Below are 21,685 nucleotides of genomic sequence, written 5' to 3'. Positions count from 1 at the left end.
GAATCGAGCAATAGCACTTGTTGTAGACCACTTACTCTTCGTTGCATCACACTCACAGTTCTCCTCTTCATAAAAACCCAGCTCTGGTTTAATTTCATCAGGAAAAGTGAAGAATAAAAGCAGTTTGAATGGACACATTTTTAATGCAGTTGAACTTTCGAATGAATCTAAGTAGGGTACCTGTAAAATGGGTTGTTTGTTACAACTTCTCATTAATGCCACAGGGCTGGGCTAATTAGTTTTCTTGTTCTGGTTGTGCCCAATTGGTTTTAATGGAGAATGCCAACAATGTTCAGAGAGGAAAAACAATCTTTACAAGTGCACGCTTATTACATAAGGCCTCAAACCCAATCAGGAAGGTGCTGTTTTACACAAAACAGGTCAAAAAGTAACTAGTGTGCAGGGTATAAAATAGTTTAACTACTTGCATTCTTCAGCATTTCTTCAGCCTTACAATTAACTGGCCTTGCTCACTCCGGGAATGTTTTCATTCCCACTTTTCAATATAAGTGGGTAGATGTGTCATTCCTTCCTTTAACATGGATTTGCAGTTGAAATGACTGTTGTAGTTTTTTGGAACATGAACAAAAGCTTCCCAGCTTTGACTGCATGTGGGAGTTAAACAGGCGTAGTTGTTGATGACAGGGTGCACTGAATATTTCAGAATCTGCTGATCAGCTGCAGTTTTCCTACATAAGCATTGCTAGGGTTTACAGATAATGGTCGGAAAAAGATAAACTATCAAGTAAGCAAAAGGTCTCTGGGCGAAAATGTCTTCTTGATGCCAAAGGTCTTAGGAGAATAGACAGACTGCTATGAGCTCATATGAAGGCAAAAATAACCTAATTATCAATCATTATAATCGGAGTAAGCAGAAGAGCATCTCTGAATGAGCAACACACTGAACCTTGAAGCAGCAGAAGACCAAACTGGGCCAGCTATGAATAGAATACTAATACTACAGTTCAAATTCATACAATAGACAAATGTTATTTGTCTATTAATAAATAATAAATCCACCCTATCTTGTGTTAATAGTTCAGATTGTTGTTGGTGGCGTAATGTTGTGAAGGATATTTTCCAACATACTTAGTACCAACTGAGCATCATTTAAAGGCCACGGCCTACCCGAGCACTGTTGCTGACCATGTCTGTACCTTTATGACTATAGTGTGCCCATCTTATCATGGCTGCTTCCAGCAGGATAACACACCATGTCACAAAGTTCAGCTAATCTCAAACTGGTTTCCTGAACATGACGATGTGTACTCCAATGGCCTCCACAGTCACCAGATCTCAATCCAACAGAGCACCTTTGGGATGTGGTGGAACGGGAGGTTGACATCATGGATGTGCAGCTGATAAATCTGGAGCAACTGTGTGACGCTTGCATGTCAATATGGAGCAAAACTTTCTAGCACCTTGTTGAAGCTGTGCTACAACAAACGAAGGCAGTGCCAAAGGCTAAATTGGGTCCAATCCAGTCCCAGCAAAGTGTGAGCGTATACTTGATAAGAAACCCTGAAGTCCACAGAAATAGCCCAGTCTGTACTGGGCTAAACTAATTTACATGCATAATATAGCTGGGATGAATAATCTGAGCTCCTGCTAATGTCTAAAAGGAATCAAAGAATAGAGGACACAGTACAGACGTTCCTTCTCCACACTCTACTTTAATCCCAGCTGTCTAGTTTATGTACAGTCAGTCACCTGTGGGAAACCCATCATATGAAGAGAAGGCGCTAACATACATACATGGTACATTCTAGTCAGTGGTGAACTTCAACAAATCAACCCAGAGCCACAGAGAAAAGACTGGACGTCTCTGCTCCCACTTTCAGTAAGTGGCACATTTCCATAAAGATGTACTGTGAAAATAGTTGCTAAATATATGATGATCATGTCTTATTGCATTTTCAAACAGTCGTCTAACAGAAGATTATCTGTTTCAACAAACCAATTTCCCTCCAGAATTTATGCTTTTTATCTTGGAGCTTTTTATTGCAGTGTCAAGAGTTTTACACTGGCTTGATTGAATGTTTATTTACACTGATCAACACAATAATGGCTCGGCTCAATTCTTCTACAAATCTTTTTTCCTTTTATCACACAAAAGCTCTATTGACTGTTCCAAAGTCTAAATGGGCTCAACCAGCTCTCAAGATAAATAACAAACAGTGTAGCTGCTGTCTTCCTTTTTGCTTTAAAAATGTATTATTACTGTTGTTATTGCTGTTTTTTCACCTTTAACAAGCTCTTCCTTCAGCTTAAATTGGCACCTCGCTTTAGAGCAGAGCGCGTGTTTTTTTAATTGTCTTTTTGTTGGGTTCTGGGTTCAAGTCTGCATAGTTCACCATGACATAGAAAACAATGCACTGCAGTACACAGTCCCACATGTGGTCTCACACACACACACACACACACACACACACACACACACACACACACACACACACACACACACACACTTGGGTCACATTATATTTCTGAAATCCTTTCTCGCTTGTTAAATGTACCAAATTAGGACTTTCTAGATTACTGATTACACAGCGTGGTCAAAGACAAATTTATTAACAAATAAAATCCACTTTCAGTTCAAATAAAGTCATTTCCTAATGCTGCGACTGACCATCTCTTTCAATTAAGCTTCACAATAATGGAACATTTTCACAGTTTCCCGATTTGAACTGTGCAAAACAAACCAAGCTGTCAGAAAGCCACATGTGCACGTGTTTGGTTGACAGTTCAAATACAAATGAATATTAGTTAATTTAATTATGTGTTGAATTGAAAGTGAATTTTAAGGCCTAACAGACCAGTTAATTAAACAATTACAGCCTATAGTGCAACTAATACTCTCCCTCCGCCTTGTCCTCTCTTTCGCGCTCTGATTTCAAATATACTATACAGTTAGAAGAAGTAAAACATAGTAGTCCCACTTATACACAACATCATACAGTATTAGTCAACTAGAAAAAACAGTAAACACAGCCACATGTGAATAAAAAACGTCTAGAAGGTCAAAGATACATTTCATAGTTTTACATCGTAGTAGCTATTTTTCTCCCTTTACTCAGCAGACATTTCAGACTGTGTTATTTATAGAAAAAAACCCACAAAGTTCACATTTAGGACTCTTGGAGGAGCTTTTGAGGAGCATTCGACAAACCAAACAGTTCCCATTTTTAAGTAGCTAGTTAGTCACACGCAGCATGAGATTAAATATGCAACAGTTTGGGAAACACCTCATGCAAACACACAAAATGCTGTTTCTGTCCTCCGGAGCGACCGTCGGCGGAGCCCCACAGGGCAGCGATTTGAAACCCCTGGAGTTTCATTACAAAACGGATATACTGCTGAAGATACTGGCCGAAGGGGTGCGGAAGGTGGATTTTGAGACGAATTAAGTTGAGGAAAACAGTCTGACCTTGTCCATCCTTCTTTTGTGAGAAGCCAGTGTTTTTCCCACCAGAAAAAAAAAAGAGTTTCTCAGTAAAAGAAGAAGGCCTCAAAACATTTGGTCCAGTGATTACAATACAAATGCAACATCAGTCACATTTCCAGGAGGAGTCAGTTGAATAAAAATCAAACATAAAATAAAAAAAAACCAGCTGGCTATCTGGAATGCCGATATAATTTTAATTTGTGATATCTTTTATTAGTTTTCTTTCATGGAAACCCTGCAAAGTAAACTTGAGACCTACTATTATTGGTCCCAGTCTGCGGCTCTCTGAAACCAAGGTCTACAGAGGTCTATGTGATGGTACAGTTGGCACTTTCAGCATTAAAAGTGGAGCAATGAAGTGAAAGAGGAGAACTGCTAAATGTCTTTCTGTTTTTTTGTCCTCATCAGGCTGCTGGCGAGGGTGTGCAAGGATACGGCAAACCTTGCTTTCCCCATTTGTTCCTTTCAATCTTTTATCATTCACCACAAAGGCGAAGCATCAAATAATGCATCAAAGAATATCATTTAAAGGCTTCCCTGTTCTCCAGTGACGGTGACCACCATCTTTCGGGAAGGTTTCCTTCTCTAACATCCAGCTCCCTGAACTGACAGAAAAATGCCAATTCACGACACGACAGGCTGCTCTGACTGTGATTGTCATTTCTATAAAGTGTTGCCTGCAGAAGATTTTGGCTGCTTTTGAATTATTATTAAAAAGAGCTGGATATTGCAAAAAAGGGTGATTTGCCATTCTTTCTTTAAAAGAAAAAGAGTCTAATTAAGAAAAAGAGAATCGCTTGTTCGGTGACAGATATGGGGTAGTCTACACAAGGACTGAGACGGATGGGAACCTATCGCTCTCCTGTGACATTTTCTGTCTTTGTTACCATCTCTGTATGTGTCTTGGGTGGAAGACGAAATATTTATACAGCAAGAGACACAGCTGTTTTTTTCCCCTTGTATGGCTGAAAACACCCCGACCTTTGGGATGCTGCAGCTAAGAAGTGAGTGATCTCTACCTGCTGCATCAGTCAGTCAAGTGTTCAGTCTTTCAATTGTAAACATTAAGATTCACATTAGCAGTAAAAAAAAAAAAAAGTGAAGTGCTAAGATTTGTTCTAAGCTTGTGTGTGTGTGTGTTTGTGTGCATGCATGCGTTCACATGTACATTACTCAACGCCTGTCTGTGAATGCGTCTGCTTCCTGTACACATGCACAGATGAGAGGACGGTGTGTAAAATCAACGCTGTTGGATAACATTCAACATTTTTTTGCCAGAGTAAAATGTGTCCTCCTGCCGTCTTGGCCATCACCGTTAGAAAACCAGATTCTGAAATTCACCAAAAAAACAAAAATAAATAAATAAATAAAAACAAAATAAAAAAAAACTTTAGGAAAAAAAGGTGTTTAACATTCCTTAATCGGTAGTCATGTTCGGAGATTCTTCGCTGGACTTTTCCAAGTGTTAATCAGTCAGGCACAAAGAGCAAAAAGTTCCAGAGAAGGTTAAACAGGCTCTGTTGTGTGCACGGGGATGGTTTTTGAACTCTTTGGTGAGGCGCAAGAGCTGTTAGATACCAACACACTTAACCAGCGCTCCTGAAACATGTTTTTTTTTTCTTTTGACAGCAGAAAATTGAACGAGTTCTCATTGGAAGCTCGCAGGAACATGTGACCGTCGACCGTCGAGCGTGGCCTCTTTGCATCCCTTCGGTTTCCCTCGTAAAGCAGACGCCCAGCAGCACAAGGGAGAAGCAAGTCACTGGCTACTGACCGGGTCTGAGGAAGGAATCAAAAATGTCCTGCAGTTACCATGCTGAGCCACATGAGGCCAATGTTTCATCAGGAACTCCACTGAAAGACAGGCTAGTGGGAAGCCATCTGACCAAGTGTTTGGGGAGATTTGTGAGCTGAATCGCAGAAAGTCATCTGTTCCCTGTCTACTTGTCTGTGTCTCTGTTGTTTATTAAAAGACAGTTGGGAGTAATAAAAACAGGATTTTAAGCAGGAATCGTTGGTAAGGCAGCATTCTTGGAGTCGCTTCTGGGCTTATTTTGACCTGTGGGGGGAAAAAAAAAGAGAAGATGAAGAAAACCCAAAATAATGCCAATGATTTTATTTCTATTCTAACTGGTAAGTAGTTATTTTTAAGGTGCGATAAGACATGAAAACATAAAGTGTATGTGACACGGCCATGCGCTCTGTGAAATCTTCCGTAAAAATGAGAACACTGAAGGTTAAGAGGTTTATGCTGAAATGCTAAGAAGTACATTGTGTTCAGTACGCTCCCTGACTTAGTCATTTACTCGTGATAATGTTGCTGGATGAGAACATCATAAGCACTTGTCCCATGTGTTTTGTGAAAGATAACACTCGAGAGAAAGCCTGACACTCTCAAGGGTACACTGGCTCTGTGATACCCCACACCCCCTTTTTGTTGCCAAAACAATCATCTGACACTAATGCAATCATATTACATCATCTTTAATGCAGTGATGTCTAACTGTAAGAGTAAGACTAAGATTTGGTAGCCGTGTAACCTGTACTTTGCAAAAGTCTTGAGCCATCTGTTCTTGTCTTTTTTTTTTTGAGCGCTCTTGAGCAACAGCTCTCCAGATTTTTCCGAAAAAAGGTTTTCTTTGGGCAGTGGCTGCTTTTTCACTATTTCGTATCAGCCCATTTCTTTTACCTAACCATTTTCAGAGAAGTGTTTTTCTTCTGTTAGGCCCTTTAACACTGACGCTTGAAACATTCAAGTACAAAAAAACCTCCCCTCACTCAAGTGATAAACCAGTGGTGTATCTACACATAACAGACAACTTAGCTAAGAGACCATTTTAAAATGCATCTTGAGGCACTTTGTTACCAAAACACATTATTTGTTCCCATTTCTTCAGTTTCTAGTCTTTAGCTGAAACCTTATCATATTTTAGCACACTGTGCAGTGTTTTCAATCCATCCATCCGTCCATCTTCTTCCACTTTTAGGGCGAGAGGTTACAGGTTACACTCTTTACAGGTCGCCAATCTATTGCAGGGCTAACACAGAGAGACCTACATCCATTCACACCGACATGTGTACCCTGTCAATTTAGAATGACCAATTAATCTAACCCTCTGCATGTGGGGCTATGAGAGGAAGCTGGTGTACTAGGACCAACTCGTGGGGAACATGCAAACTCCACACAAAACAGCCCTAGACAGTTGAAGAATTCAAACTCAGGATCTTGCTGCTGTGCAGTGACGATATATGATGGTGAACCACACCTTCAAGAGTTATTCCTGAAGACAAATTTAAAAAAAAATACAAGAAAGATTGCCTGAGCGAAATCAGGCAATGTTTAAAAATAAGGTTATACCAAGGTTGCTCGAATTGTACAAACTCATGTATGTTTGCACACAATTCAGTAAATCACTCCAAGTTTTCCCTATTTTTCTAGCAAAACATAAAGAAATGGTGGATGGCTCAAGACTTGTAATTTCTCATTCTAAGGATAACAAATATTAGAAAGCGTCAGATGTAGTGGTTTAAAGTATGCCACCACTGGACTCTAGAGCATTAGAGATGTGTTCTCTGGAGTCTCGACTCACACTTCTCTGTCTGGCAATCCCATGATGAGTCTGGGTTTGGCAGTTGCCAGGACAACAGTGCTCGTCTCACTGCATTGTGGCAAGTGTAAAATTGAATGGAGCGGTGATAATGGTGTTTGTTGTTCATGAGTCAGGTTCGGCCCCTTAGTTCCAGTGAAAGAAATTCTTAATGCTTCAGCATCCCAAGACTCTTGGACAATTTCATTCTCCCAACTTTGTGGGAGCAGTTTGGGAACAACCCCTTCCTGTTCCAACATAGTTGCTCACAAGTGCAAAGCAAGGTCCATAAAGACATGGATGAGCCAGTTTGGAGTGGAAGAACTTGACTGGCCTGCATAGAGTCCTGACCTCAACCCAAATACTTTTGGCAATACAGCGCACTGTACTCACAGCAGTCACTGTTGGTCTTATGCTACCTACCAGCAACCACGTAAAACTTGAATCCCCTCTTTCTAACAGAACGTGTTTTAAATATTACAAGTGAATGCTGTCAAAATAAAGCACTTTGAAATCAGATGATTCTTGGTGATACAACCTATCATTCAAAACTATGCCACAACGCAATCGAGGTCAACTGCGTTAGGAACCAAGAACTGGTTCTTGTAAAGAACTGGTTCCCAATTGTTAGTTTGCTTGCCTCGATTCCACTTATTGGTTCCACTTGTACTCGTGCTACAGGCTGATTTCAGTTTGCGTGTCAGAGGAGCAAATTAGCGTCAAAGTCTGCAGCGTGGATATGGACACTACTTTTATTTCTATTACAGAAACGGATGAGAGCATGATAAAAAGAGCCGGAGCAAATGAAGTGCAAACTGCATCGAGAACAGAAAGAAGATCCATTACACTGCTAACACAACTGTGCCTCTTTGCAAGCACCTGTGCAGAGAACATGCTAACATTAAGCTAGCCAAGAACCCAGAATGATGTTAAAGCTGATAAGTGAACACTAACCCCAGCTCAGCTGTCAGACCCTGAACTTCAACACGTAGCAACCTGATGAGCAGTCAGACTTCTCAAAATGTCTTTGAGCTGGTTTTCATCTTTGCTTAGTGCTGTCAGTTTTGTGTTCATAACCAAATACTAAGAGAAAGATCGTATGTGTGTTCTCATTAGGACAGGGGTTTGTGTTGATGTATGGGGCTGTAGCCTAAAGAGACTTTGAGACAATGTGTTTCAGGTCATTTTACAGAGTAAAAAGCAATGTAACAAATTATTTTCTTCTAGGAGTTATTAAGTATTGTACTGCAATACCTCAAGCATGCACAAGCATTTGACCACATAGCACTGCAATCAATTTGCATGAATGTAATGTCTTTGATATGCTGCTTAGCAATGGCAGAGCCAATGAGAACCCACTGAAAATCAATAAGAGAATGGATAAGGAATCAAATAGGTAAGTGTTATTGATAATGGAATCAGAATTGCTAAATTCTTATCAATTTGCACCCCTAATTAGCGTGAGACAAAAAGATGAGGAATAAATAAAATGTATGATAAATTCACTCCAAGAGTTTCAGCTGTTTATTTTTTTCTGTCATAAAACAACAAAAGTCTTTTTTTTTCTTTGTGAAAAGAAAGACGTTTCTACAGAAGGCTGGAGGGGTGACTGTTGTGCGTGTGTCTGTGTGTGTAGGTGTGTGTTTGTGTGTTTTTCCTTTGGGATGGTACAGCTGATGCTTTTTTATTGGTCCCTCTGGCCAGAGCCAATAAACACCAAACTGAAGGGACAACAGCTGGAGAACAATGATAGCATATTGATGATGTTTGTGTCAGTATGTGTGCATATACTGTAAAGTACGTTTGTGTACAAGCACAACTACTGTCTGGATGTTTCTGCGTATGAGTCTGTGTGTACTCATGCTTCAGCTCTCGCGTGTATGTTTATGTGTGTTTGTGTTTCCAGCAATTATCTTGGGTGGGGAGGTGTGTGTGTGAGTGTGTGTGTAGGGTTTTTTTGATGATTTATGACCCGTGTTATGGCTTCCACAGGGAGATATAAAACTACAGAATGGTCCTTTATTGCCTTTCTTCTTTGTTTAGTCCTATGTTTCATCCATCGCTCTGTGTTTCTCTTTTTAACCACTCCTCTCTCTTTTTCTTTCTCTTCATCTACTAGCCTCTCACCCATCTCTCTCTCTCTCTCTAATTTGCTCTGGCTCTTTTCTAATAAAAACTGTTATTGATAACCTGCCCGCTGCACATCAGTGGAATCACCATTACTTTTCCTCGCTGTTTGTTACACTGGTGGACCTCTTTCCTGCGTTCGCTCGGCTCCTTCCCCACAACAAACCGAGACCGTGAGATTGATGCACGGTTGTCTGAGCCTGGACTCGTCTTGTGATCTCCTATTGGCTTCGCCGCCTAAGAACAGCCGAGGATTTTGATGAAACTGCAATCCACAGTTTGAGTCTAGGGAAATTACCATATAAACTAGGATCTGTCCTGCAAATACGCAAAAGAAAAACCTCGCAACAACAACAAAGGCCACTCCATGAGACAAAAATAATAGTCTGGTAGGTGCTCGTTCCAGTCAGAGTGGAAAAGATGGTTAAGAGCTAATTATCAAAAACAGCGTAGTGGTTTTCATTACATGGCTCACCTTTATTTGTGAGGGGGGTGATAAAAGCACCACAATGGTGATAACTGATGAGACCTTGAGCTGGTAAATGATAAGCCCTTATGCTGATAAAGCAAGAACGTGCCTATATCCACCTCTGCAGAACGCATGATATCAAACCCAGATGAAAATGAACCCCTAAACAGACTGTTGGGGTTGAATTTTAGAGGGTGAGAGCTTTTCGGGGTTTAAAAGTTCGTCCCACTCCTTTTCAGGTAAATTTTTTGTTTTTTGTTTTTGTGCACTTTATATTTAATATATGTATTTTTGTTGTGCCTGAAATGAACAAATAAATGAAATGAAATGAAATGAAAAGAGTGAGGAATGACCATGGCACTGATGTTGTTGGTACAACATATGATAAAATTAACCTCAAAGCATTTTAGCCAGGCATCTGCAAAAGAGACAGAGTGTCCCCATACTTACATGTACATGGGTTGTAGTTGAAGGTGGGAGGTCTTCTGAGGCCCCTGGTAGCCATACGAGTCAAACCCTCCTATAAAATCAACTGCACAAAGAAACAAAAGCAATTAGAGAAAGCGTATGTGGGAACATCCCACAACAGAAGATTCATGCCTTTAAACCTACTCCACCTACAGAGGTCTCAGCGGTACATTTTGAACCAGAACCACCATCTCTGTTGCTTCTATTCCTGCTAATCAGGATAGTAGGCATGAAACTGCTTCAAGTAAAAATTCTGCAATGCAAATTACCTATCTATTTTTAGGTGCAAGACTAAAACTTATGCAGCGATATATATTTATGCCTTGAGAATACGCTTAACTCCTAAATTATCTAGGATAGCTCCACAGATTCCTGAGCTGAGGAGCTGCCAGCAGGTGGTTGCTTTCCTCACACAGAGGCAGAAAGCCTGGACTTTTGAAGCAAGGGAGCCATGATATTTCTTTTACTTTGATGTTGCAGAGCTCATAAAATGATACTTCCCTGCCTTGATCAGCAGCATACATTCCTATTTATTCTGTGAGATTTCATAACTTCAAGTACAATGCAGTTTTGGCTGTCACTGCATAGACCGAATGTAGCTGTGAATTTACCTTAAACCTGCAGAAAACAAGTCTAAATAACATCTTACAGCAAGTACCACATACAGTCAGGCATCTTTATTCCCAAAACAAGCCCTCATTATGGCAGATAGCTTTTATATGTCTAGTACTAAGATAATAACATACATACATTGCATATATGTATTGCATCGTGCATTAGATGAGAAGATTGATGTAAATCTTTATGCAACCCAATAAGCTTTCCAAGCTCTACAATTATCAGATAGATAATCAACATGTTACCTCTTGTTTAGTTATTCTATATTTTTTTTTAAAAAAAGGCAGTTTTTTTAGCAACTTAGATTATTTGATTATGTACAGTTAGCCATCCTTTAATCACTAAAAATATTATATTTTTAAAATCAAATAAAAAAGAGATAATGTGTTACTAAAATTGTAGATGTAGATGATTTTGTTTGAGAAAAATTTCTCCTGTTTCAAAGAGTTTGCTATGCTAACTCGCAGCTAGCTTTAGCCTCAACAGCTAATCACTTGTTTAGTTCTGAAATAATAAATATAATTTCTGTATTAAGTCGCACCTGTATTGCATGGAAGCCTGTAACTCAAAATTTCAAGAAAATCTATCAGTAACTTGAAATTGTGACTTTTTTTCAGTGTGTTATGGCCCTACCAGGACCTCCCCTTGTGTGGGTGTGGCGTTCTCTCTCAGCCTCCTCCTTCCTTGCTCCACCCCTTTGTCTTTCTCACTCTTCTCTCTCCCCAGGACACAGCTGGTTTTCATTGGCCTAGTTTACCACCTGGGCCCAGTCAGCAATCACCTCTCTGAGGTTATAAAGGAAGAACTGCGTGATGGTGGTGATGTCTCTGGTGTTTCTTCATTGTGTTCTAGGTGTCGAAAGAGGTCCTACTGTGTGATTGTCATGCCTTTGGCGTGGAGTTGTGGGAGCAGTGGGGAGAGTAGCTGCTTCATGTGAGTAGTGTGGACTTGTGGGCCTCAACAGCAGCAGAAGCAGCAGCAGTGGAACTTGCTGCTGCTAGTGACAGGGTGGGCTTGTGGGCCCCCGGAAGTGCCTGTTTGGTTGTTGTGTCCTTTGTTCTTGCGAACTTTCTCTAGTGTTATTGGTAAAACGGCTTTGCCGGCTCTGTCAGTTCAGATTATTTGTAATAAAACTATATTATATACTGAACACCTGTCTGGTTTCCTTTTCATTCCATTCTGGACCCATTTGTTACCGGTCCCCACACTCACGACCCTAGACCTCTTCGTGGGGACGCAACACAGTGTTGGAAACAAAGTGTTGGATGGGGCTCAGTGGTTTTAATATTCGCTAGCTCTGAAGCTAGCGAATAATTTTCGGTCAGCTTAACTAACTTCAGTAACCCTCTAAAACTTAGTTTTACATCTTTATTTTGCTTGTGACCAGCTGGATGTGAGAAGAAAGACAAGTGGCAAAAAGATGTTAACTAGCCAGCTAACTTGGTGCTATCGTCTTGGCTCTATGAATCCTGATTTTCATGCCTCGAGATTTATTACAATATCAGCTGCAAAAGACACTGATCATTATTGGACTTGAAAGAATTTAGACTGCTGCTTTAATGATCAATGGCAACTCTGCTTGTTTTTGGAAGTTGAGGAACATTTCAATACGGAAATGGATAATGATGCTGGACTTAACAACCGGACTGTAATTGCCTTTATTTAACAAAAAAAAGTTGAAATATTTGTGCACATAACTAAATCTTCACGTTAAATTAAAATCATTTAATATAGGTCTTGCAACACTGAGACATTTAAAATTTAACTTTAAAGACAACCATACTCTACATTATCAGTAAAGAATATGAAAATCTAACACTGTGATTATTATTAAAAGCTATTTAGTATTTTAGGAATTTGGCATGACATACTTTTCTTGATTGTTTATTTCACTTAAAATCTTAATCTTTAGTCTTAATTAGTTGTAAAACAAGTTGTCCTTTATTTTTTCACATTGCTTGCATGAGAAATCTGAATATCAGCCTAACACACCACAGAAAAGCAGATGGAACAGTTTCTGGTCATTCAGCTGATTGTGACTGTTCAGAAAGACAAGACAGAGCCTCTGTTGGTGCATGAAGCTTTCCTCCTTTGTGTGGATCCTTTTGTGGGGGAATGGCCTGGTGTAAACCGTAAGGGTTTCCTGCTGATTCATGCTGCAGTCAAATAGCCTCAGCAGAGTTTCTGCCATGCTCGACCCTTTGAACACTAGAGAAAATGGAGCCTCTGAGCTTGTCAGCGTGCTGCCTGTCAAGCTGTAGCTACCCAATTTAAAAATTCAGATTTGTTATTCATAAGGCTCAAGACTGTCCAGTAAGAGTGTAAGCACATCAGCAACTCTCTCAATAATGTTGCAAAACTTTATATTTCTTTACATTTATTACTGGTCAAACATTTCTATGATGACCGTTAAATAAAAAGTTGCTGTTGCTATGTTAAAGTGTTCATTCATAACTGCGTGTCGTTTGTGTGTACGAATGCGAGTAGCTCTGAGACAGATAACACTATCTTGATTAATACACATGCGCACACACCTACACTCATACACATATGCTCAGGCAAGCACAGAATAATTATCAAGGTAATGAGCTTTCTCAGCAACTCAAATTATTATTGGTCCTAAGTGAGTTTTCACTTCTTCACCCAAGGCGCATTTCCACCAAGCTCCCTTATTGTTTATTCACCCAGGACGGATCATTGTGTACCACTTTCCACAGCCAAAATTTGGGACTCACTGCTTAGCATCACTATCATTGTGTTTTATATATTAAATCGGATGGATTTATCAATGCTTTATCTGGAGTTCAAGCCCAGCTTTTCCAGTTCAAAGTCAGATAATTATTGTTTCACCACAATGTACCCCCAAGGACTTGTGATTGACTAAAAAAAAAAGAGAGCTTGAATTACAACATCCTGAAAGGTTTTTATGGTTTTCAAAACATGTTGCCTATCCCTACTTTAACAGAGGGGCTGAGACTTTAATTTGAATCCTGATTCTTTCTGATAGCATTTCCCCCTTGAGAAGTATTAAAATCTTCCATGCAGTTTATTATCTCTCATCTGTGTGCAGTTTGAAGGTTTTCCTCATGTCTGCAGGAATTTCCTCTGTGCCCGTTTGCTCCCACAGTCCAAAGACATGCAATTTCGATAGACTGAAAGCTCTAAATTGCCTGTTGGTGTGAACGTGAGTGCGAATGCATTTGTCAACATGCATTAACAATTTCATAGACAACGTTGTGCCTCCTTCTCAGTGTACGCTATAATAGGCTCCAGCTCCCATCACCTTTAATATCATAATTGATCTAGAAAATGGATGAATGTATGGGTCAGCTGTTAATATGTGGAGGTGAAATTTGCCCAGATTTGTTAAAGTCCCTCACAACATGGTTTCAAATTATAGCTTTTCTATCTTCTGTGAAATGTTCATGAATAAATAAGTAATGAAAAGGGCCCCACTACACTCATCATGTGTTGATTGATGAGTTTTTTTCATTATGCTGTTAATGTCAACAGAGCCATTAAAGGAGAGGAAATATGGCACTCAATGAATCCTGTCTAGAAATATATAAAGGACTATTCAGTTACCCAAAGACTTCCCATCTTTGCTACCAAAAGGCCAATCAACAGCTAAATAATAAAAAAATTCAATGATGCAATTGCCATCACCATGCAGTTCAGAATCATTTATAATGGTTCATGACAGTTTCGACAGTTTGGTAGAAGATATTATTCCTTAATATATACAATTATAGAGATATATCTTTCTTAGGTTACTGTGACATTATTTAGAATGGTCTTCATTCCTGAGTACTGATGTGGTGAGAGACTCAACTGTAAATGAAATTATAATGATGTTCAGGTAGTACATGTGTAATCAGCAGGGGAACAGAAGCTCAGAAAAAACGTATTTTGGGGCAAAGACACCAAACGTTTTAAGAACTTTTAATAGATTTCTCTTTTGATTCTATCCATGCAGTTTTTATGTCTCATGTTTATCTATTTAGGGACTTTGTCTTGTTAACATGAAATAACCGTCCAAAAAAGTCCTGCCACTTGTCAGCCTTCTTGCTAATGCAGTTATTCTGAACATCCTGTTTAGATAAATGGGAAGAGATCCTGCATGTATACAATGTATAGATCATTGGCGTTCTGCAAGGCAAGCAGTGCTTGGCCTGTGAAATCTCAAAGAGACATCAATTAAAGGGAAAGCAATCTTTCTTTTTGTATCTGTCTTGAACTTTCCACCATCCTATAAATTACTGCCATTTTGTTGATGTTGTAGGCTATTAGGGGGCTTGCCTCCCACCATTATTGGCTAATGCCATGTAGACAGAGTACATAAGCCTGCCACAACATAGCAGAAATTACTGTGAAAATTTATGACAACAACACAACTGACTCTCAGGTTTCCTGGTTTAACTGTTGTTCTTTTGAGGTAAGGGTGGGATAATTACCATCCTTGCCACTACAGAATTTTCTCAGATTTCTATTCAAGAGTCTCTCGGTGACATCTTTCTCTTAGTCTCTGTTAGTGCATGAAAATACTGTGAACTCTGACATCTTTTAGCTGAGCCCTATCAGCTCAAACCAATTAAAAGTAAGAACAGGCACTAAAATGTGAAAAAAATAAAGCTATTGCATGTGCTCAGACAGGACTACATGACTCATGGATGAGTAAATGTTATTTAAACTTTTTCCAGGGACTGGATTTGTTACCTTAAAAACTAAGAATGTTTGTTTTTGGCACAAACACATTTCTCTCATCAAAGTCTGCTGCTTAGTTCTGTCAAACTCTCTCTCGGGGTGCAGCATCAGGAGGAATGTGCAGTATCGAAAGCCAACGGCCAAAACGCAGTTAACAAAAGGGCAAATACTAAATGTTGCACATCAATTATTTAGACATGGAGATGAAGGCAAAGTGGCATTTTAGGTTTACTGTCATCACTGAGCTTATTAAAATGCAGTATTAAAAAAAAACCCTCTCAAAAACAACCCCTGAAACTCAATTATTTTCCTTTAAAGTCTCATAAATGTAACATTACATTACTCTCAGCTGTTCTTTAATTTTTACACTATGATGATTTCCCTTTTCGCTGTGACCTCGTTTAACATAGAGGTCGTCCTGTCCCGGTACCGACCCACACTTTTATAACAGACGGGATAAATTTGCCCCCTTCAATCTCAACTCCCAATCTGCTCAGGGCAGGAAGGAAAGCAGAAAAAATGTGTCTAGTCTCGAGGCTTCAAACTATTTCCACTGATCTAGTCTGCATTTATTACCCATCAATATTTATGCGTTAACAAACAGCCTCCATGGTTCCCTGTTGAATAAGACATGCCACGGTATTGATCTTTGGGAAAAACGGCTGCGTCTACTTTAACGGAATAACTTAACTGATGGCCTCAGGTAAATGGGCTCATTCAAGTAAATGCACAAGGATGCACACTGCATTTTAAAAGCAACAAAAACTGAATTAACATGTTGATGTGCCACATTTTCATCTTCTGCACCACATGCAAAGGCAACTATTTAGACTCACATCTTACATAAAACGCTTACTATATAGTAGTCAGTGTCACCTCTGGAAAACCAGCCCAATTCCAAATCAGCATGGTTGTATTAATGAATTGATGTATCAATAAAAGCCTCAATAAAGACAAATACTTTGTGAATTGACTGATGAACATCTTTCAGTTCCCTTTCTCTTCACACATTTTCCCCTCCATGACTGTTGCTTGGTGATGGTGGTTGAAAGTGGGAAGCATGAGGGAGAGACCTGCAGTATGAATGAAAAGCAACTTTGATCTAGCAGAAATGTGCTCAGCTATCTTCATCCTCCACACGTTCTTTCACATCTCTTTCTCTGCATGTTGCTGTAAAATGAATGAGCCCGGCTGTTAAGTCTGTGGGCTACAAGTTTCACTGTGCATTTGTGTCGGTAAAGTAGTGGTAACGACCCTCAACGAGACAATGGCTCCATTCAAACCTTCTGCTTTTTTTTTATTAAGAGAATAAACAAGATGGACAGGAGGAGTGTAGTGAGAGGGCGACAGATTGAATTTATTTTAGAAGCCTGACCCAGTATATTAGAAATCAACCACTCACTGAACCTTGCCAAACAGAGTTTAGTCAGAGCTTAGCAACTGTAACCACGAACAGCCGGTTTGTCAACCTTTCAACACACGCTAAAAGCAGCCAGAGAAACAATTAAAATCCTTAGTTTAAATGGCTGCAGTTTTAAAAAAAAATCTTTTCAAACAAACAAACAAAAAAATTCAGAACAGATTAAATCATTGGACAGAACAAAAAAACTGCAATTTTTTCTCATCATGTCAACATCCTTGGTTGTGGACCCAGAGTTTTGAGTATCTGTTGACATTCAATTCTTTGATAATTTATATATTGTAGAAATGTTTAGCTTATTTTAGAGTTTAGAAATGTGTTAACATAGAATGTAGAATTATTGTAGACATACTGACACTGCCCTCAATGTAATAAAGGCCTGACTGTGTCATGAACTTAGGAGTAGATTGTAGGAGACCCCTCCCCCAGTTGAACTGTGAAAGGTCTCAACATTTGTAACTGGACAACTGTGGTCTGGAAGGGAGATGGGTTTTATGACCTCTAGGGAGTCACCTACACCCACAGTGTTTTAACTGTCACGCACACTCACTCACGTGCACACACATACATGCAGGTATGCGTACACAGTCACACACGAGCACTCACATAGACACAGACACAGCGTTTGCAGCACACCGTAGGGGGGTTTTATGATGGGGACGCCTCTATAAAGCTGGCTGTAATTAACAAAGGGGTGAAGATTTTGCAGAGGGACACACCGGCCTCGTCTTCCCTTCTAGAAGTGCATGCTTAAATGAAGATGAATAAAGATGAATAAAAGTTTTGTGAAAATGACTACTGAGTTCCGGTGCCGTCTCTGGAAGTTTCGACGAATAAAAGAACCGGGGTGAAACTGATTTCGCAACAATATATATATTTTTCGATTGTCATGCTCCTTTGTATTTGTAGCTTTAAGTACTTTGTTTCAGTTCCCATGCATTTACATTTGTTTTCTGGCTTGAGGTTATTCTGTATACTTGTTATTTTTCTAGCCCTTTTCCTTATATACTTCTGTGTCAAGTGTGTCTTAGGGTTTTGTCTCTGTGTATAATCACTTTCTTTTTTCATTTTGATACTCTCCTGACTTCTGTGTCTCAATTCTAGGTTAGTCTACTTCCTGTCTCATTATCTTTGAATAGTTTCACCTGTTTCTTGTTCCCCAGCTGTTTCCACTCCACTCAGTAACCTTCAGTGTGTTCCTGTGACGTTTCCCTGTCTTTCAATTAAACCTCGTCATGTCATTCTGTTTCCATACCTGCCTGTTTCACTGTGTTTTTCTCTGTGCTGCCTGTATTTTATTGTTTTGTATCGTGGACTTTGGTTTACTTCTGTTTTGTGAAAATTTATGAATTTTACAAACAGTAAACTAAAAATACCTCCGAAGTTGGCTCAGTGCTCAAACCTGAGGATGTGTGCTTTGTGACAAATGGTACGACTGGTGTTTATAAACTCTGAGTGAGACAGCTCACCTGTCTGAAGCAGAGAATTAAATCTGATGGTAGAATCTCACTAATCCTGTCTCCATGTTAGAGCTAATTAATAGTTTGAAATATTTAATAAAGTCACAGCTGCTGTGCAACTCCTGTAAATACTTGCAACTCCCTCTACTCATATGGATCCCGCAGATGCGATTCTGCAGGTATTTAATGAATGTTGATAAGATTGATATTTCAGAAGTCGCATATTTTTATGTGAATCAATTATAAATTTTGCTTGTGGATCTCAATGTAACTCCCCATATGTAATCATTTATTCCTCACACACGCTTAAAAGGAGATGAAAGTACTCATTTAAATAGAGGATTATTTAAGTTTCAAAAAACAAAAACATAATTTTGCTTTCAAGGTATTTTTCGTGTATGACCATGTGACTGCAGGTGTGTGACTGTGTACTTACAGCTATCCTCCTCTTCAGAAATAAGCTTGACCACGTAACAGGCGTAGATAAACCCCACCAACTAGAGACAAAGACAAAGGAAAAATGACAAAAAACAGAGGAAAATTACTCTTTTGTGCAACACAGAGAGAAAGCGGAAAACATGTGAGGGTGAACAAATAGTTGGAACAGACAGAGAAAACAGGTGTTGGTGGAAGTGGAGCAGAACAGCACTGTGGTATTTTGCTCCAAAATAGAGCACTGTGTGTGTGTGTGTGTGTGCAAAAACATATTTTCAATGACAACCACAAGGTTATCCCAAATTTTCATGGTTTTAGAGCTCTACAGACGCTGTTTTAATGCACAATCTATTAACAGAAAACACCAATGTGTCACAACTGTTGCTCTACATTGTCATGCTGTGGGTAAACATGTGCCGTCTATTGCCTCGGTCACAAGCAATGACTCTAGCTTACAAAGTCAAGGCAGATAATGCTACATTTGTGATTATCATCAGAATGAAAACCGTACACCACCGCTGTGGGGTAGGGCTTTGTAAGCGTACAACCAGAGGTGAACCTCGCAGTCTTCCATCTCATCATGTCATGTCCGTTTGAAGCCATTCACATACCTGGAAATAATGAGGGCCAAACAATCAAAAAAGGATGCTGCAGCTCTGTGCTGTGATTGTTACAGAGAGAAGCTTACATTAAACATGTGTGTGTCTGTGTGGGTTATGTTTAGACTGTGGTACAGCAATCCACACCAGCAAAACACCTTTTGCTATCTGATCTGCTTTCCCATTGGCTGTCTGTTTCCTAGGAGACCGATAGGAGGTGGCCGATTGGAGCAAAGATGCGGGAAGGTGCAGTCGATGTAAGGTCGGGATTTTAGTGACCTTATTACCCCGCGATGACAGAGGAGGAGAAGAGGATGGAGGGAAGAGATAAAACGTGGGATGAGGTAAAATACACGTGTGTTTGTATGACGCATTCATTTAACCTATTACCCTGAATAAAGAGGACTTATTGCTGAAATATGGCTTTAAGTGTTGGGAAAATGACATTGACCTGGTTGGTATTCTATTGACTACATGGACGGATGCCCACACACACACACAAGCGCATAAACACTCACCTAGCTGCAAATGTGAGGAGCTACATTTGAGATTCAGTGTATATCTCAAGGTCCTGACCTCATTTACTCTAAATAATGTTCAGCTCCCAAAGCTCCCCTCCGTTTCTCACACTCTGACTATTCCTTCCAGCTTCTCTTCCTTTTTCTCTTGCCATTATACATCCCATTTCCTTCCACCTTGTTCTCGCTGTCTCCCCTGCCTCACACAAGGAAACGAGTCAGGAATACAGCGTGTCGCTGCGCGGTAGATGAATTTACTTAAAGCTAAGCCACATACAGGAGGAGGAAACTGCTGCCGGTATCAGCGGGGGGATCAAAACTGATGAGAAAACAAATGTGCTTTGTGCAGCAGATATGCCATGAGAAATATCCACTGGTCAAAGATGCTGATAAGTTTACGTCCTACAACATCGCAGCTGTCGGTACTACTGACAGCATCATTTCAAACATTAGGATGACCTCGACCTCGGGTTGCGTCTCCTGTCTGCCGCCAATCCAGCTTGAAATAATTTATATATTAGTATTCACTTGAAGCAGACTTTTTGCATTGCAAAGTCAAAATGTTGCTTAAAAGACTATGAAGAGTTTAGGGAGTTTTCCGCCAATGATCGGGAGCTTGTTCTGTCTTCTTCTGCAGGCTCATTGGCTCTGAAAATGACTTTTGGGTGCAGTTGTGTTAGCGCGACTGAACAGGGTGCGGAGAGCCGTGCCCGCCCCGCGATAGGGAACATTCTGATCAGCTGTGACGGAGTATGTTGCTCTGCACATCAATATCCTGTTAATATTTGCGAAACTCAAGCATTCCGTTTTTGGTGTTGCATATAAACATAATATCCTGTTTACAAGAAGTCTGATTATATCTCGTCCTGAAGTCAAGAAATCCAAATAAGATAGCTGGGGTTCACCAATATAAGCTATGGGGCTGTAAGCATGTGTGTTCCTTATCTTGTTTATTGCTGGAGTTCTGGGTGTGTCTATGTTTGATCCCTGCAGTTATATTTGGACTATCCTGCTCATGAACCCTGGAAAATAGCATATTTGATATTTTAGGTTTTGCAGGGCCAAACACTTCCAAACCACATTTTTAGTTTTGACTAAGATTTTGATTTTTTTTTTTATTTTTTTTATTTTTTTTGTTTTGTTTTGTTTGGTTGTTTGTTTTTCCATAATTTGTGTATCTGCAAATATACACCTTCTGTATTTTTCATATGAAAGAAACTATACCGTGGTGGGGCTTGCTAATTTCTTGTTTTTGATTTATGTATGTTTTGTTTTGTTTTACTTTTGTTTCATATGTTGTTTGTTTAATTTAAGACTAAAAAAAAAAATAATAAAATTTTTTTTTGAATGAGAGGTAAAACTTGAGGGGGTAGGGACAAATAAGTAAATACTTCTACCTACTCCTTTTCAAACAAATAATGGAATATTATATTGTAATGATTGTGAAGCCTCATGTTTGACATGTTTGAAATAAAAATGAACTGAACTGATTAAAATGTGCCGACAGCCATCCACATCTCTCTTTCTAGAAGGATCATGTCACTGCCATTCTCCTTGAAGACAATTTTGTCTTTTCATTTTCTAGTCAGCAGTATTTCACCCCCACTCACTCACACATTCAAGGTTGCAGCATTCAAGTTTCTTGTATTCGATGGGCGATCGTGGCTCAAAGAGTTGGCAGTTCGTCTTGTAACTGGAAGGTTGCCGGTTCGAACCCCGGCTCGGACAGTCTCGGTCGTTGTGTCCTTGGGCAAGACACTTCACCTACTGGTGATGGCCAGAGGGGCTAATGGCGCGATATGGCAGCCTCGCTTCTGTCAGTCTGCCCCAGGGCA

At 39.7% G+C, this 21,685-nt stretch overlaps 1 protein-coding gene across 2 annotated transcripts in view; it reads right to left on the bottom strand.

Moving 5' to 3' along the window:
* Positions 1–1,659: 1,659 nt before the first annotated feature.
* Positions 1,660–21,685, bottom strand: part of nkain2 (sodium/potassium transporting ATPase interacting 2) — a 107,760-nt gene continuing 87,734 nt past the window's right edge. For both annotated transcript variants that reach the window (XM_087852130.1, XM_006793088.2), the window contains 3 exons: positions 18,735–18,795; positions 10,079–10,160; positions 1,660–5,504 (listed from right to left, as the gene is read on the bottom strand). In XM_087852130.1, the coding sequence (XP_087708256.1) occupies positions 5,495–5,504; positions 10,079–10,160; positions 18,735–18,795 (153 nt within the window). In that variant the 3' untranslated portion in view covers positions 1,660–5,494. The remainder of the gene's footprint in view (positions 5,505–10,078; positions 10,161–18,734; positions 18,796–21,685) is intronic.

The sequence above is a fragment of the Neolamprologus brichardi genome, chromosome 15 (assembly GCF_056152115.1).
Source record: "Neolamprologus brichardi isolate AB-2024 chromosome 15, ASM5615211v1, whole genome shotgun sequence".
NCBI lineage: Eukaryota > Metazoa > Chordata > Actinopteri > Cichliformes > Cichlidae > Neolamprologus > Neolamprologus brichardi.
This window is presented reverse-complemented; position numbering and strand designations above follow the sequence as displayed.